The sequence below is a fragment of the Mustela nigripes genome, chromosome 2, assembly GCF_022355385.1.
Source record: "Mustela nigripes isolate SB6536 chromosome 2, MUSNIG.SB6536, whole genome shotgun sequence".
NCBI lineage: Eukaryota > Metazoa > Chordata > Mammalia > Carnivora > Mustelidae > Mustela > Mustela nigripes.
In genome coordinates this window covers 214,008,032-214,024,603 of record NC_081558.1, presented here as the reverse complement: position 1 = coordinate 214,024,603, position 16,572 = coordinate 214,008,032, and the positions used below count along the sequence as shown (strand labels likewise).

General features: G+C 46.7%; 1 protein-coding gene across 1 annotated transcript in view; it reads right to left on the bottom strand.

The window, feature by feature from the left end:
* Nucleotides 1-551: 551 nt before the first annotated feature.
* Nucleotides 552-16,572, bottom strand: part of PCP4 (Purkinje cell protein 4) — a 54,206-nt gene continuing 38,185 nt past the window's right edge. Inside the window, exon 3 of the mRNA XM_059388234.1 lies at nt 552-966. Coding sequence (XP_059244217.1) covers nt 839-966 — 128 coding nt within the window. The 3' untranslated portion in view covers nt 552-838. The remainder of the gene's footprint in view (nt 967-16,572) is intronic.

Here is a 16,572-nt window from a genome sequence, read left to right as displayed (position 1 = left end):
CTTTGGGGTGTGTGAAACAATTTACCTGCAAGGTTCTCAGGGGAGGATGTTCTCTTAATGGGAGAGAAGCCAGACAGCTTCTCAAATTGCAGGTTGTGGCGAAAGACTCCAGCAAGTAGCAAATCACAATGTAAGGAGCTCAGGGAGGTTGGGATGGGGAAGGACTAGAGAACCACCTCGAGAACGGCCTCAGCAGTGGGGGTGTCCCCTTGGATTTGTGAGATGTGCCTGCTGAGCATATCTGAGGGACACATGCCCTCCCCTTTCTTGTTCTCCTAAGTGAGTCATAATTCCACTGGGAGACTGGCTTTTTGGCACCCAGGATACAGAGCTCTACTCCCATCATAAGAGGAAAATGCATTGCCAGTTGACAGTTAATACTCTTCAAGTGAGACAGGTATGGCAAAGAGTAGATCTCTTGTTCCCAGCAGGAAGCTTCTCACAGAAGCAGTGTTTCAGCCCTACCTCTTAAGACATCTGCTTTGCAGCCATCTCTAATGCTAGTCACTTCCTGGGTTACTCTAAAGGGAGAGTCAAAGCAGACACTTGAATCACGCATCGTAACTCCATTTTATTACAACATCAAGAGTTAGCTGCAGGAGGAATGGTACTAGAATGGTACTAGAGATAAACAGAGATTAAGCCACCCACAGTTGAATTGTCTACACCTTCCTATGAGGGAATAAATATCATGGGTCTCTGTACATGCATTGCAGGACAGGTGTGCATGTGTGTATTATGTGCAGATGGATTCTCTCTAGGGTGTTGTTCTTTTAATTTCTTGACAGATGATGGTTGAATTCGGTGTCTTCTGGCATACTAGGAAGGGGCTTTCCCACTAAGACTGGGACCCAGCCTTTTTCTTCTGGAATTTTCTGAACTGAGACTGAATGGCCACAGCTGCGCGTTCTGTCTCTGGCGCATCCATGTCAATATCGAATTCTTCTTGAACTTTCTTCTGCCCATCTGTAACAAGAGAAAACACAAAGATGAAGCCATCACGGAGCTGAGAGCAGGAAGGCAGAAAGCCGTCAGTCACCACACGGCATGCACTCACCATCCCCAGCACAGGACCTGGTTTACAGAGTAGAGTCTCTCCTGACCCCCATCAGAGCCCAGGATTTGGCTGTCCTCTGCCTGCCCCAACTCTACACTTGCAAGAAACTGTGAAACTCAAGAACACAGTCCCAACCCCTCAGATACCTTCTGTATGTGATTTTCCATGTCTCATGGCCACATATCACATGGTGTTAAAAATATTAGCTATGATTTGACTTTTTCCTGAAAACCTCATAGAGACGATTTAAATAGAACTACAGATATTGACCCAATGGGGAACTGATATTCACAAGAGCTTTGGGTCAAAGTCACTGAGTTCCTGTATATACTTCTGATGCCAACGCAACTGCTGACTGAATGAAGGCTGCTGTTTCTATCATTGTCACCAATGGATGACCCCATCTGAACTTCACAATTTGGTTGATCTTCCACAGATCTTACATTATGTTCCAGTGAGGGAGACTTAGCAATATGCTTGCTAAACTGGAAGGATTTAGCTAACTCACACTGTAATAATTATAGAAAATAAGATAGAAGCCAAAACAAAGTGAAAGCTCAGACTGAGTGTCCCTTTTCACTGGGCATCAGCATCAACTTCTAGCCAAACATAAAAACAAACAAATAAATAAAATCCTCTAGTTATAAAAAGGAAGCATTGTCACAACTCCTTCAGTCCGGAGAAAGTTAATCATCACAATTGCCAAACTATCTTTTTTAAGAACATAACAGGTCTGGACTGCCTTTAGCTCTGGTCATCTCAGGGTCCTGGGATCCAGTCCTGCACAGGGCTTCCTGCTCAGCAGTGAGTCTGCTTCTTCCTCTGTTTCTACCTCTCCACCCTGCTTATGCTTTCTCTCTCTCTCTCTCTCTCTCAAATAAATAAATAAAATCTTTAAAAAAAAAAAAAATACAGGCCCAGGATCCCTCTCCAGACTCAGGGCTTCTGGTAGCAAAACCAAGTCACATGCACCAGCAGCCCTGGGGGAACACCAGGAATCCCAGTTTTCGTGAAAGGCTCTCAGATGATTCCAAGATACAGCCAGAGTTGAGACTCAAACTACTTTGTCTACAGATGAAGCACCCAACATGGCCCTAGAGTTAGCTCAAGGCAGACCCCAAAGCACTTGGGCCAAGACCTCACTGCCACCTGGACTTGCATCTGGAGCCTAGCAGTGTACTGGGCACGTCCAGCTCCAGATGGGAATGTCTGTGGCACTTGAGGCAGGGACAGGGCTCTACCTCCGACTCTGACACCAGGCAGTCTGAGTTCATCATTCACTCACTTCCTTTCTCAGTGATTTTGGATAATAATGTTCAGGCAGCACCCCTCACAAAAAGGGTGGAGGACATGGGGTCGTTTCAAGTGAGGCAGGCTTGTTCTTTCCTGCTTGCTCTGTTCTTTCTCTCCTAGATAGAAGATCGATGAAAGATAGGTAATAGAGAGATAGATGATAGATAGATAGATTAGATAGATAGATGATGGATAGATAATATATAGATAGTAGATCGAAAATAGATAGATAGACAGACAGACAATAGACAGATAACAGGTAGATAATAGATAATAGATGATCAATAGATAATAGAGAAGGCGTAGATGACAGATAATAGATAGATTGATAGATAATATATAGACAGTAGATAGACAATAGATAGATAGACTATAGGCAGATAACAGGTAGATAATAGAAGATCAATAGACAGATAACAGAGAAGAGGTAGGTGACAGATAATAGATGATAGATAGATGGATAGATGATAGAAAGAAGACAGGTAGATAGAGAGAAAGATAAACAGAAGATAGACGCAGACAAATGATGATAAGGATATAAGGAGAAGGATAAGATAAGGGTACACATTACATGAGTTGCACCTTATTTCAGGTGCAACTAGCTATGTGACATCCCCTTTGCAGACCCTAAGCAGACTCCTGTCCGTCTTTCCAGAGACAAAGCTGATCTGCTAGATCTCTCCAACCACACCTTCCTCCGGGAGGAGAGGACAGTGGCTTCGCAAGCCCTGCCAGATGGATACATCTGTGACCTAAACCAATAGACCCATTTTCCTCTACATTGGATTGGCTACCAGTGCCCGTAAGAGTAGTGCACTTAGAATGTCCCAATGTTCAGGGACTATTTGGGGGGCTATGTTTTTCTAACCCATGAGAGCCCAGATGATGCAGAGGACACAGTGGGTTTGTCTGCCCCTGCCTCCATGCATTCACAGTTTAACAGCACTTCAGGGAACCTGTAAGGGATAGGGCCACTGGGCAGGGTAGGAGTTCCCTGAAGCTCATGTCAGTACCTTAAACACGTTTCTTTAGCATTACTGCATGAGCCTGGGATGGGGCCCTCCCAGTGATGGACCCTCGACACCAACCATGTCGGCAGGTAAGTAGCACCTTCAGCACTAGGAGTCATCATATGACAGTTCAGAGCCCCAATTACTCTTCCTCCCTGAGGGACCCTTGCATCCGATTGCAATGGGGGAGACCAGCTGTCATTCAAGGGGACCCAGAAAACCTCCCTTTTAGATTTAAAACAATGCTGCAACCTGCAGGCTTTGAACAACCTGAGTCCCCTTAATAACCATGACAAAAACAACAATATTATTTTTTGACAAATGAGAAGGTATGGAAAATTACGTACATCTAAGAAATATATGAGATTGTGAGCATGGGTCATAAAAATAACTGTCACAATCATCTCTGAAACTAATATCTCCAGCTGAAAGTGATTTATGCATTCCTCCCTCTGCTGGAAAAATATCACAATGTTTGAAAAGAAAGCACTAATATTTCAGGAATTATTACTTTCTGTTTACTTGGCAGAGTCAGGCATTCCCTGGGGAAGTTCTGACACTGTGACTCCTTCCACCAGGATTTCCAGAGCAGAGCAGGAGGCCCCAGAATGTGGTAGAGAAATGGGGGACAACTAGATTGGGGGCACAGGGCTCACTACCACTGAGCAAGGGTCTACCGATGGCTTGGTGTGACCCTGAGACTAGGAAAGCAGGGCTCAGAGAGCCCCAGACTCAGCAGAAGGAGGCCGGGAGGTGCCCCGGCAAAGCCTCCGTGGCACCGGCTGAGGGGCACAGTCCTCGGGCAGCTTGATGAACAAGATGCAGAGCATGGCTACACTGGAAGCGTCATTTAACGGGGAGGGAGGGGTGCCACCGGGAATGGTCAGGGCCTGGGTACGGAGAAGGGACTCACAGCCATCCAGGGGTGGGCACCTTCAGACACACAGCTCCTGAGAAACCCCCACGGAGGGTGAGCTCTGGATGGGCTGTTAAGCCCCTCTGTGCCTAAAACCATGCCTGCCCTCAGCACCTGGCCAGGGAACAAGGGAAAGGCAGCCTCGCATCAGACAGGCAGTGCCCTCCAGCCTTCTCTGGGATGAGACTGACTCCCTCCCAACCCTCAGGTAGTCCTGATCCCAGTGAGGCAGCTGGCAGAAGCCAGTAGAGTGATTTAGGGATGTGTCTCACGGCTGTGGGACTCTCAGGAAGGTTCATAGCTTCTCTGGGTCTCAGTTTGCTTATCTGGAAAATACAGAGGCAAAATCATTTTTAGAAGTCAGTTCCACGTAGGCCCTGGTGTTCTGTGCAGATGAGGGCCATGCTATAAATTGAATTCCTAGCCCAGTGGTATTGAGCAGGATAGGTCAGAGCTGCAAAGCGTGTGAAGGGACTTAGAGCAGTCACATGGCTCCCCAGTCCCTGCGGCCTTCACCTGCTCAGACTCTTGAATGCTTGGGGCCTGATGCAGAGGGAAAAGGAAGGGAAGGGGAGGGGAGGGGAGGGGAAGAGATGCTTCCCAGCAGGGCCAGCCACACAGCCATCACAGGCAATGAGACCATGGCGCCAAGGGGTCAGACCCTCCCCAGCCTCTTGGACGGCAGGTGGTGTTTGCTGTGCTTGAGGCTACACAGAAAGACAGGTGCAGCCCACAACCCACAGGTCATGTGAATATCAACTCTGCCAGTCCCCAGTCACCGGCGCTTGGAGGCACTGAAGGGGGCCCAGACCCTGTGCAAAAGGCATGGTAGATGTAAATGAGCAGAGGGAATACGTGTGCTGTTCTCATCTCCAGACACCCTGTAGCCGTTCCCCAAATGCTTCTACTTGTCACTTCACAAAAATGCGTGCGGGCTTACAGCTGGGCAGGGTGGGCTCTCCACCTGACATTTGTGTCCAGAATCCCGGTAGGCAAAAGGCATAGGGACCCGGTTCCTGGTGATGGTTTTCCACCAGCCTGAGCAAGCAGTAGTGCCCCTGCCCATTACCACATGGCTGCTATTACCCCATCTCTCTGGAGTACAGGGATTTTATCATTTCTGTGCGTCCCTCTGTGAAGACATTCTGAAGCTGACCAGCAGAACGGTCAAGACGTTATTCAGACCAATTAGCTGGTTGTAAAAAGCTAGTGATTGCCGACTCCCCCGAGAATAAGAGGGAACCCGACTTCCTGACCACGTAGCTCTGGGCTGTGAGGGGCACCACCACAGCTGCAACGTCCTGTGAGTTCAGGTGGGCGGGAAGCCCCCACAAGCCGTTCAGATTTCCCCCAGCTCTGGCAGGCCTGGTCTCAATGGTGTGAGGCCGTCTGGGCCATTACTACCCCCACATTATCTACCTGCCCTTCTATTGGCCTCCGTTCCAGTCCGTGTCCACCAGTCTTCTCTTGAAGAACCAGCTGCACAATGGTCCCAAACAACGAGACTTCTCTCCCTCGGCAGAAACTTCATCAGACAACCAAGCCATAGCCCAGAGCCCAGCCGCCGGCCAGCACTGTGAGCGCTGACGCCCCTCAGGGCTCGAGAGTCTTGGGATTCAGTGCTGCCCTGCCCTGTCCCCAGGAAGAAACCCCGTGCTGTCCGGTAGATATTCCTTATGCTATTTTCCTGAAATACTGCCTTTTCCTTGCAGAAACTGAGACAGGAAGTGGCTCTGCTGTTGTGGATTTTATGATGCCCTAAGAGAGATGTACAGGCAGCCATTCTTAAAGATGTCATTGTCATAAGAGCGACCCTTCGCTGAGCATGAAATAGGTTCTCCCTCATAGAGTTAAGTGGTTTTTCTTCCACAGATCATTTGACGGCAAATGTAAAATAAAGAATCATAAATAGAAAAGGAAGCAGCTACTACCAGCCCGAGACAACCCCAGGTGAATACTGCGAGTCTTCCATATGGCCGCGAAAATCCCTCGTAGGGGAAAATGGTTTGACGTGCTAAAATACCATTTGTGTGCATGTATTCTGATCAACACAGAGCCCGCGCTAGAAGAGTGGTCCTCCAATCAGAGCTAGAGCCCATCAACAGGTTCTTACTGGTCACCCGTGGCCACCTGCCCGGCTGCCATTACAGAGTGCCCCCGACTGGACAATTTGGATGACAGACATCCGTTCTCTCTCAGTTGAAGCTCAAGTCCTCGACTAACACGTGAGCGGGTTCCATTTTTCCAGAGACCTCTACATTGTCATAAACTCAGAAACAAATATATTTAATAGTTCCTTCGATCAAGCATGGGATACTTATATAAGTATATATAAGTATATACTTGTACTTTGCCTGGCTTGCCGACAGCCACCTTCCGGCTGTGTCCTCACATGGTCTGGCATCTCTTCTCCTTCCTTTAAGGACACCGGTCAGATACCATAAAAAGCCTAGATTTAACTTAATCACCTCATCAAAGTCCCTATCTCCAAACTTGGCCTCATTCTAAGGGACTAGGTGCAGGGCTTTAGCATATGAATTTGGGGGACAAAATTCAACCTAGAATAACACTTCACCTAACTTTGGGCCCTAAAGGGTTCAAAGGAGCTTTTATTCTTTCCCTTGTCTGGCTGTTGCATTCTCAAGAGCTGCAGGAAATGCCCACTGTCCCCATTTCTCAAAGGCACAGAGACCATGGTGTGCCTCTCCCAAGATCACCTGGTGAGTGCTGGCCAAGGGCTGATCAGGAAGCCCAGCCTTGCTCCAAATCTTGGCTTTAATCAGCAGGGTAGCATTACTTTCAGATCCCTAGAGGCCAACATGACAGACTTTTGTGTGGACCAGCTAATATTTCTTAGGGGGAAAGAAAAATTTTAAATGGTCCAAGTTAAACACATGATACAATTAAACAGTTTGCAAAATCTGCTCATTTACTAGGCAGTCCAGGAGAATTTACACCAAATTTTACCATGCAGCAAATGGTGGAGAAGGCCTCATGTCGGTCCATCACTGTTCTAAGGGCTGAGAGAGAGAAAAGAAGAAGCCCAAAGACCCTCTCTGTCAGGGAGAAACAGAAAATAGAAAGGTAAATGCACAAATAAATAATGGAATTTCATAAATTCCGAAAACAATGTGTGTGTGTGTGTGTGTGTGTGTGTGTGCGCGTGTGCGCGCGCGCGCGCGTGCACGCGCTGTATGCCCGCCTGCATGTTATGAGGTCAGTCAAGGGTTCCAGGAAAGACACAGGGTCAGGGGAGGAGGCTTGTCCCCAAAGGGAGGTGAAGACCCAGCTGCCCAGGGAGGGACGGCAGGGCCTCTGCACTGCCAAGAAACAACACGTTTTGAAAAATTATTCTCCATCCGTGCATCCACAATCTAAGTAGCAGACTTCAAATAATTAGCATAAATTCCTTAGAAATTAACAGACACGTAGTCATCCAGAACATAAGAGCTATTCCTGGATCCTGTGACAGCCCAGGATCTGATAAAAAGTTTGAAACTCAGCATCATATTAACCCCCATGCTTGACCGAAGGAACTATTAAATATATTTGTTTCTGAGTTTATGACAATGTAGAGTCATTGCCTAGAGGTACTGGTAGTAAGTCATGAACATGGGGGCTTGTGCGCGCGCGCACACACACGCACACACGGTCATTTACATACTTATAACTCTCCATGTTCTAAGAGGTATTTTATAGAAACAAATTACCTCCCAAGTCCTAATCCTGTAGATCAGAAATTTGTGCATAAGCAGTAAATTGGGATATAATTGTCCTGAGTAGGAGTTTGCCTTGATTAGGAGGCACAGCACAGAGCCTACTATAAAAGGACCTAAATTTTAGCACACCATTAAGAAATAACAGTCATTTAACTTAAGTATGCCTTGCAAATGGGGTATTGTAATACTAAAGTTCTTAGAATGCCCTACTGTCTTTCAGGGTATAATATGAACGTGGAAAGAATTCACATCTGTCCATTGTGTTGCCCTTGATATACTTAAACTAATTGATACACAGTAACGTGAGCTCCTGGAGCTTCTCAGCTGGGTCTCCGCCCTCTCTGGCACCCAGGTCCCCTACTGGGAAAGGATAGCCAGTGTGGCTTTCTGCACAAGGACACAAACCCAGGCCCTTGAGACAGGGAAAGCAAAGAGACCAGCAAGAAGAATGGAATTCTTATCCCTTAAGCCTCAAATTGAATCCAAATGCACCCAGGGAACAAGGGACCTGGTGTTAGAGAGGAGGTCATGTCCTCCCTCACAAAAAAAATACTAAAGATAATTTTGTATGCCTAGTTCCAAAAAATTCTGGCATCAGTATCTATCTTATGAAATGCCAATTTAAAAAAGAAAGCTGGGGACAAACCCAGTCGGCCATGAGTTACAGCATTCCCCCCATGGCTGGGCCTGTGCGTGGAATGCCAGCAAGCCGGCACCAGAGCTCTGAGCTCCAAGCGGCTTCTCGTTCCTGCCCGCTGGCTTGGGATTTATTGAATGGGGGCTGCTGGTGCGGAGAATTGCAATTTTCCAGGTCTTGGCTAAGCAGTAGAGATTAATGAACAAGGTCAGATATTAGCAGCAGCAGGAGCGAGGGCTGCCTGCATCTCCTGTGTTCGCACACCCGATAAACACATATTTCCCACTTGTAACTTTCCACACACCAAGGTAGCACCTTTTTGATTCTCCCAGCTTTTCCAAGAGAGAGAAATTCTCTGGTGTCCTAAAAGAGAGGCATTCTGAAACCCACAGTCTCCACTGTGCAAAACGGGCTGTTGTTAATGCAAAGCCTAATTGGGCTGGCTGAAAGCACTGGCTTACTTCCAGCTCCTACGGCCTCTGCCTCCATGAGGCCACTGCTCTGCCCCCGACATCCATGCATCTTGCTTATAGACAAAGACTATGGGGCTGGGCCCTTTAGGTAACCTCTGGCTGCACAGAGGTGCTGCTGAGATCAAATTCTCCCCAAAATTCATTAAGGCCAGGAACAGAACAAACAAGAAGACAGAAATATCATTGAAAAAACTATTTTTTTTTTTTTTTTTTTTTTTTTTTTTGGAGAGGCAAAATGGCTCCTAGTTGTACTGGTCCGCGAGGGCTGTGGAACAAAGTACCACCAGCAGGGGGCTTCAAAGGCAGAACTGGATTTGCTCACAGTCTGGAGGCTGGAAGTCGGAGATCAAGGTGCATGCAGAGTCTGCTCCTCTGAAGCCCCCTCCTGGGTCTGCAGACCCATCTTCTTCCTGTGTCCTCCCATGGTCGACCCTTGTGCGAGTCCGGGTCCTGACCTCTTCTTATAAGAACCAGTTGTCCTGGATTAAGACCTATGTTAATGACCTCATTTGACCTTAACCACTTCTTTAAAGATCCTGTCTCCAAATACAGTCCCATTCTGGAGTGCTAGGGGATCAGGGCTTCAACCAATGAATGTTGGGAGGGGCAGACGCAGTTCAGCCCATAACACCAGCCAAAATGCTTACATTTTTCTAGGAAAAAAAAAAAATAAAGATAGGCAAATGAGGTATGAAGAAAAAGCTTCACCAGGGAAAGCTCAAATTCAAGTTCCAACCGACTGAGTGTATTCAGATTTGCCTTTCTGGGGTTCAGATGCTTCCCTGTGTTTGCGATGGAGATGATCATGAGTTGAGACTTGTTTTAGAGGGACAAGGAGAAAGTGTGCACTAGCCTGCCTTGTCACATATAAAGAACAGTTACAATTACCACTACCTGAGATGGTGACATGCAAACTGGCTAACCCAGGACCCTCTCCTTCCACCAGCTGGCTCCTCCACAGATGCTGACCTGCTGGGGGAAATCCATTCCCAGGTGTCTTAGAAGGACGATTCTGCTCCCCAGACTGAGGGCCAGCCAGGCAGGTGCAGTGCAGTGGGTTCTGAGAAGGCAGAAGTGAGCACTGGCAGTGGCCAGCAAACACAGAAAGACCCCGTCTCTGACAAGCACAGAGGCAGAGGCTTTGGATCTCTCTGGAGTACGAGCCTGGCAGTCATGAGCCAGGCAGCCCCACTGGCGGGGATTCTGCTGGAACAGCCTGCATGGTCAGGTGTTTCTGGATGCAATGCTCCTGGAGGTGCACGGTACAGGCTGGTTTCCCTGCCTTTCAGAAATTCTGTAGGGTGCTGATACCCTGTAATAACCCCCTTGTGCTGAATCTAGCGAGAGTGGTTCTGTTGTCTCTGCCACCATTTGCTGCAGGCAGGCCTGGTTTATAGGGGGGCAGGGGAAGGGCAGTGATGTTACGTAAGGAAAGGGGGTCATCCCCCATGTGTTTAGGGATCAGAGAGCCGGCTTTCATTTTATTTTCATAGAAAATTCTTTAGTACTTACAGGAGAATAGCTTGAATCAAAGTAGGTAAAGGAGAACCCTTTGAGAGGTGAGGATAACATACCAAATGTTTCTTTCCCTCTTTTAAGCACATGCAAAGAATGAAAATTCCTTCCCAGGAATCAGCAGCTAACTTCCCTTACAGCACACCCCCCTGAAAAGCCACAATTTGCCTTTGTCCACATGCTGACAAAGAAAAATGACTTCAGGTTGATTGGGAGGACAGAGAACAAAGGAGTCATCCATCACCTTAGACCAGCCCTCCACACAAGCCAGCCAGATACGTACGTGCTCCAGAAACTCCATAAGCAGGAATGGACTGTGGCCGAACCTGCTCCTTGCATCCACTTATCCCCCCTTCCTTAATTATAAACCCAAAACTAGGTTTCCAACCTCCTTGCTGTTGGGTATGGCCACACAACTAGTTTCTAGCCAGTATGATGTTGGTGGGAAAAAAGAAATCTAAAAGAAAGCTGACGCTCTGTACTTTTTTTCTTATTCCTACCAGCTTTCTGCTGGGCAGAATGCAGATGCAATGGCTAGTGCTTAAGCAGCCATTTTGGGCCATAAATTAAAAGTCTCATGCTGGGGCCCCTGGGTGGCTCAGTGGGTTAAAGCCTCTGCCTTCGGCTCAGGTCATGATCTGAGGGTCCTGGGATCGAACCCCACATTGGGCTCTCTGCTCAGCGGGGAGCCTGCTTCCCTTCCACTCTCTCTCTCTGCCTGCCTCTCTGCCTACTTTGATTTCTGTCAAATAAATAAATAAAATCTTAAAAATAAAAAACTATAACTTTAAAAAAAAAAGTCCCATGCAAAGAGCAATACAGGGGCTTAATGCTCCTTGTAACTATCCTGACTGCCCTCAACTACCTACCTTTTCTATGAGGAAGAGATAACTTGTTTAGGCTGTTGTTATTTTAGGATCTCAGCTTCTTGTAGATGAACCTCATCTACTTACACATATATTATAATGAGCATATAATTCATTTGAATTTATTTCAGGCTAATAACAAATTCAAATATATATCACTGTACATTGGCTATATTTTCTTCCCTTTTAACTATATGTTTTTTTTTTCTTCTGCTATGTGCATTTGTCCAATTTCTGATATGGCTGGCCATTTCTTTACAGCACTTAGTACTTTTAAAACCTCAGAGTTTTTAAAGAAATATTGGAAATATTGGAATATTTCTTTACCAAACATTACTTTCAGGCTTTCCTACCATGGCTTCTGACTCCATAGCCTTCCCCTCTCATACTTTTGAAAGTATGTAACTTGGAATACTCGAAGATACAGGAAACAAATGTGAGTTTCCCTTAATCAGGATGTAGCATCCTCCCTCCAATCTGCTCCAAGACCACTTTTTTCTTCTTTCAGAGCTTTGGAATATTAACGGTTTTCCCTTTCTCTTATATGACCTGGTTTTACCGTTTCAGACGGGTGAAATCTTCTCGGGCTCATTTGCCCCTACCTGCTAACACTCAAAGTTTCAAAGGTTTAAACTCTGAACATTTCAGCACCATGGAGAATTTTATAAAGTTCTCTGGTGTTAAAATGAAAGAAAATGCAGTCATAATGACAGGCCATCTTCAAGCAGCCTCCAAGGAGCACTAGCTCACCTCATTAATGTAGAAACCTGAAGGTCTTTGCTCCCCGTGCCTATCATTCCAGAGAACGTGCCTTTAGAGGGAAAGGAGGAGCTTTCCAGAAAGTCTGCTTTCCAGACTTGGTGAGGCAGGAAGGGAAAGGCTCCTAAGTCTACAGAGCAGAGGAGCCCCGGGCTGTGGCGAGGCAGCAGCGTGGATAGAAAAAGCATTACATGCGCCCCAGAAAGGGACCAACACTGTGTTCAGACATTGGCCTGGAGACCTCTTCTCCCCTGTGCTCTGCGGCAATGCCTGGTGAGTGAGGCCTTCCTCCAGCCACGTGCCGATGGCCGGCTTCAGCCCTGGCATATGTTTCTGTGTTCTTCCTGGATCCCCACAGCAGCTAAGCGGCAGGGCTGCGCTATCTCAGCGGACACATTCCCACCCTGGCTCTCGGCCCTGTGCCTCTAATCCCAGTGGACAGGCATGTTCCTGTGCAGATTTTCAGGAAATACAAGCTTCCTTAGATGTGCAGGGCCATTGGCAGATGTGTCCATTGCGGATACAGAATTTGACTCTGGGGGGGCAATGCTCTGGGTGACACCTGAAACGGGGGTGTCTGTGAAGCGAAGCCAGAGGCAGCTGCATGGCAGGTGCAGCTGTGGTCAGGCTGATGAACACGGCTGCTGCTTAGATCTCAGCGTTGAGGCTGCCGCCAGCCCGGACGCTCTGTCCAGTCATGCACCATGTGTCTCCTCTCACTCCCTGCTCCTCTCACTCACAGCAAGAAAGACAAGACTACTCATGTTGCCGACTTCCATATTTTAAATATCCTTCAAATGTCCTGAACGTGACCATGCATGTCATGTCATAATATCCTAAGGACAGGGATGGCTTTGCACAGAGGTGTGAGCCTCTATCACAAAGGTGTAGACATAAATTGGTTGCAGGAACAGTCAGTTGTGGGTTTAAATTAGACGCAGGCTGGTGTCCTGACCCCACTAGCCTCTGCTTCCCTGTTCCTTTGCGTATGCTCGACGCACCGCTTCTGTTTGCTTTTTCAAACGCCACCGTCTTACGAGCTCATGGCCAAGCTGATCTGTTGGAAAGAGCTTCTTAGAGGGCCGTCATTTTAAGCTTTGGATTTGTTATTCTGCTTGCCAGAAAGATGGATTCACATAGTTGTAAGAAGAGAATAAAGTCAAATGCCCAGGACAGAATGAGGTTAGGTGGTATCTGGGCTCAGCAGGTGAGCCACATCTGGTATCCAGACCCAGAAGGACTAGCCAACAGCGGAGTTTGGGTTTTGCTTTAAAGAATTATTTCATGATAATGTTCCAACAACTCATCTGAGGAAGAAATGGAATAAGAAGCACTTTCCCAGGTCGTGGTGAAGTTCGGAGTCTCCCCATATCTCCTACTGGTTTCGGAGAGCCAGCCCCTGAGAAAAATTCAGATGTGAACCGTGCTTGGTCTGATGAGACATTGTCACTGCTTAAGCAAGAATTTTTATGTCCCGCTTTGACAGGGGAGCCATCAAACCACCCCCCCCCACACACACACACAGAAGTCCTTACAGACCAAAAATAAAGCAGAGTATTTTTATTTCAAGAATTCCAAAAACAGAGAAATTTCCAGTGTCAGGCAACATGATCTAATCTTACTCAGTTTCTAAATAGCCTTTTTTCAAAAAAAAAAAATCATTTTTCAAAGGATCAGCATTGAAATAGCATCCCTTGAAGCATTCTGATGATCAACAGAGGTAATGGAAGCATTTCCGTCTAGATCAAAAATATAAGCAGTGATAAAATATCCGTTTGGGGTTGCAGTTGCTCAAGGGAACATTAATAGAGGCAGATATCAAGAAACTGATATGGAAAACCAATTTAGGCAGGATGTTCGGGGAAAATGTCTAACATCGGTCTGTTAGAGAATAGAAGTGCTCCCCAGAGCTGAGGCATCCGACCTTTCACTAAAGTCATTTTAAGCTGAACCGAGGAAATACACACCAGAGATATATTTTGCCAGCTGTGAATGGCCAGAGTGACCTAACAGTCTACTTCCATCTCCGATATGTAATTGGCAAGATGTTACAGTTTTTTCAACTTTGAGACGTGTGAACAGAATAAGACTGCTCATTTTATCCGCAGGTAGCTCCCTGAGTCTTTTAAGACACGATTCTCACTTTCCACCAACTAATCTGGCTCGAAATTTCAAAGTTATAGTTCAAATCCTCCACTCATTGCCATAATTTAGAGTCTCTCTGGGCTGGGTTTATAGAAAATGCAAAGCAAGACATTTTTCCAAGAGTGGCTATAACTCAATGTTCCTTTGCCAGGATCTAGAGGGGCACTTGTCGGTGACCCCACACACGATATCAGTAGTGCATGGCATCAGAGCATTACCCAAACCCTCAGGTGAAATGGTTACAAAGTTTCTAAGGATAATTAGAATATTTTCTGGAAGCAAAATCGCAGGAACCAAAAAAAAAAAAAAAAAAAGAAAGAAAGAAAGAAAGAAATCGCAGGAACAATTTGATTTCAGGGATAGCAGGAGGGCTGACAGCAACCTTTTTATGTGTGCAGGTATGCACGGTTCAGCTGTAGGAGGCCGCCCGCTTCTTTTGTGTTCCTGTGATGAGTGGACTACTGTCGTCTACACCTGTCCACACCGAGAGGCCAGCCGCTGGTCAGGCAGCCTTACACACACCCAAATGCATACCACGGAAAGTCCAAAAAAATGAGCCTCTGTTCGTGTTCTGCAAGCAGCAATGCGGACATGCAGTCTGTCCAATGAAAGAACAAACTTTCCCATTTTGTTGAAATAGTTATATTTGTTATCACAGGCTCTGACAATCCTATCCCGATTCTGCCCGTTGTGCTTTCTTTCCCCTCCACTGCCTCCACCGGGAAATAGCATCGTTTTTCTCCTTCGGTCTCACAGGCACTGTTCCTTCGATGTGTGCAGAACATAAAATCCAAAGACGTCAAACCTCCTCTAGTGTCCCGGAAAGGGACAACCCCAGGATCCTAAAGCGTCAAAATAGCAACAGCCCAGAGACAACATTGTCCCACAATGAGGAATGGGGCCAAGAGATGTGAAACAGTTCACCACAGCTGAACCACCTGTCAATGGCCAAGCCACAAATGGCAGGGACCAGAAACAGGATCGCCTCTTCTCCCACCCCTTGGTGAGCAAACGGAGGTGCAGACACGGTTTTCTGGCCAGACCTTACAGCCAGCCGAGCAGGTGCAGGGGTACTGCAAACAGGGCAACAGTCGAAAAGCAAAGAGAAACCTAAAAGTAACTGACTAAAATGTCGAAATGCTGCAGAGCTGGCATCATGGTAGCAGCTGATTCCCGGATGAGCCCAGCAAAAGTTCGATGCTGAACAGTTCTCTATTTTCTTCTGAAAATCCTATGAACACTTACTGAGTGCCACTATCTGGAGGAACATTTAAAGAACTTTCTGTAGCCAGAAAATGCACTATAATCTCCAACTCACCCCTTCGTGGGCTGTTTCTGATGACCTAGCCCATTTGCAAAGCATGCTATAAAAACGCTTGCTTTATGGAGGGGTGGGAAATTGAATCTCGGTGAGGGCACATCAATTCAAACTGCCAAAGGGTTTATGTTTGCACTGAAACGCTGAAACTCTAAAATCTAAGAAAGGTCAGAGGCGAGGAGACGCACCGTCTCCATTGCGATTAGCAATGAGTGCTGTAGGTAATGAGTTGTGCCACGTTCAAAGGTCAATTTGTTGCACTTAGGTCTGGGAGCTCATTATGATAGGAAGAGTCTAACGTCGGAATGACTTGGCTCACATCAGCACCTAGCCAGGAAAGATTCTCTCTCTGACATCCAAGGACACGTTGCTTTCTAAGTGAATGCTGGAGCACAGTTCAATTTTCAATTATCTTCCGGGTCCGGGGTGGTGGAAGGGTCGAAAGAGAAGTAGGCATTTTAGAAATATTGAAGAGGGCCCTTGCCAAGCACAAACATGGCAGCGAGCTTCTATTCCGCATAATCGTAAATTACTGGAAGGAGAATTCTCCTAAATGTGAAAGAGGCCGTGTCTCGGTCTTCCCATGTCCCACCCCCACCGTCACCCCCCGTCTGGGTCTGTGGAATCAATACATCTTTCAGTCGATCGTTGGTCGACTCAATTCCAAATCCTAATAGGAAAAAGGAAAGTGGCTGCTGGCACAGGAGTTCTCTGGCAAGAACTCAGAGGAATCCCAGGTCAGAAGCATCCACGAGTCAGTCAGTTTTCTGGCGGAGGGAGGGAACTTTCAAAGGAAATGGAATTGTTTTAAATGTCTCATTAAATTAGATTTAGCGATGTGCAAATACTTAGACTTCTCGATCA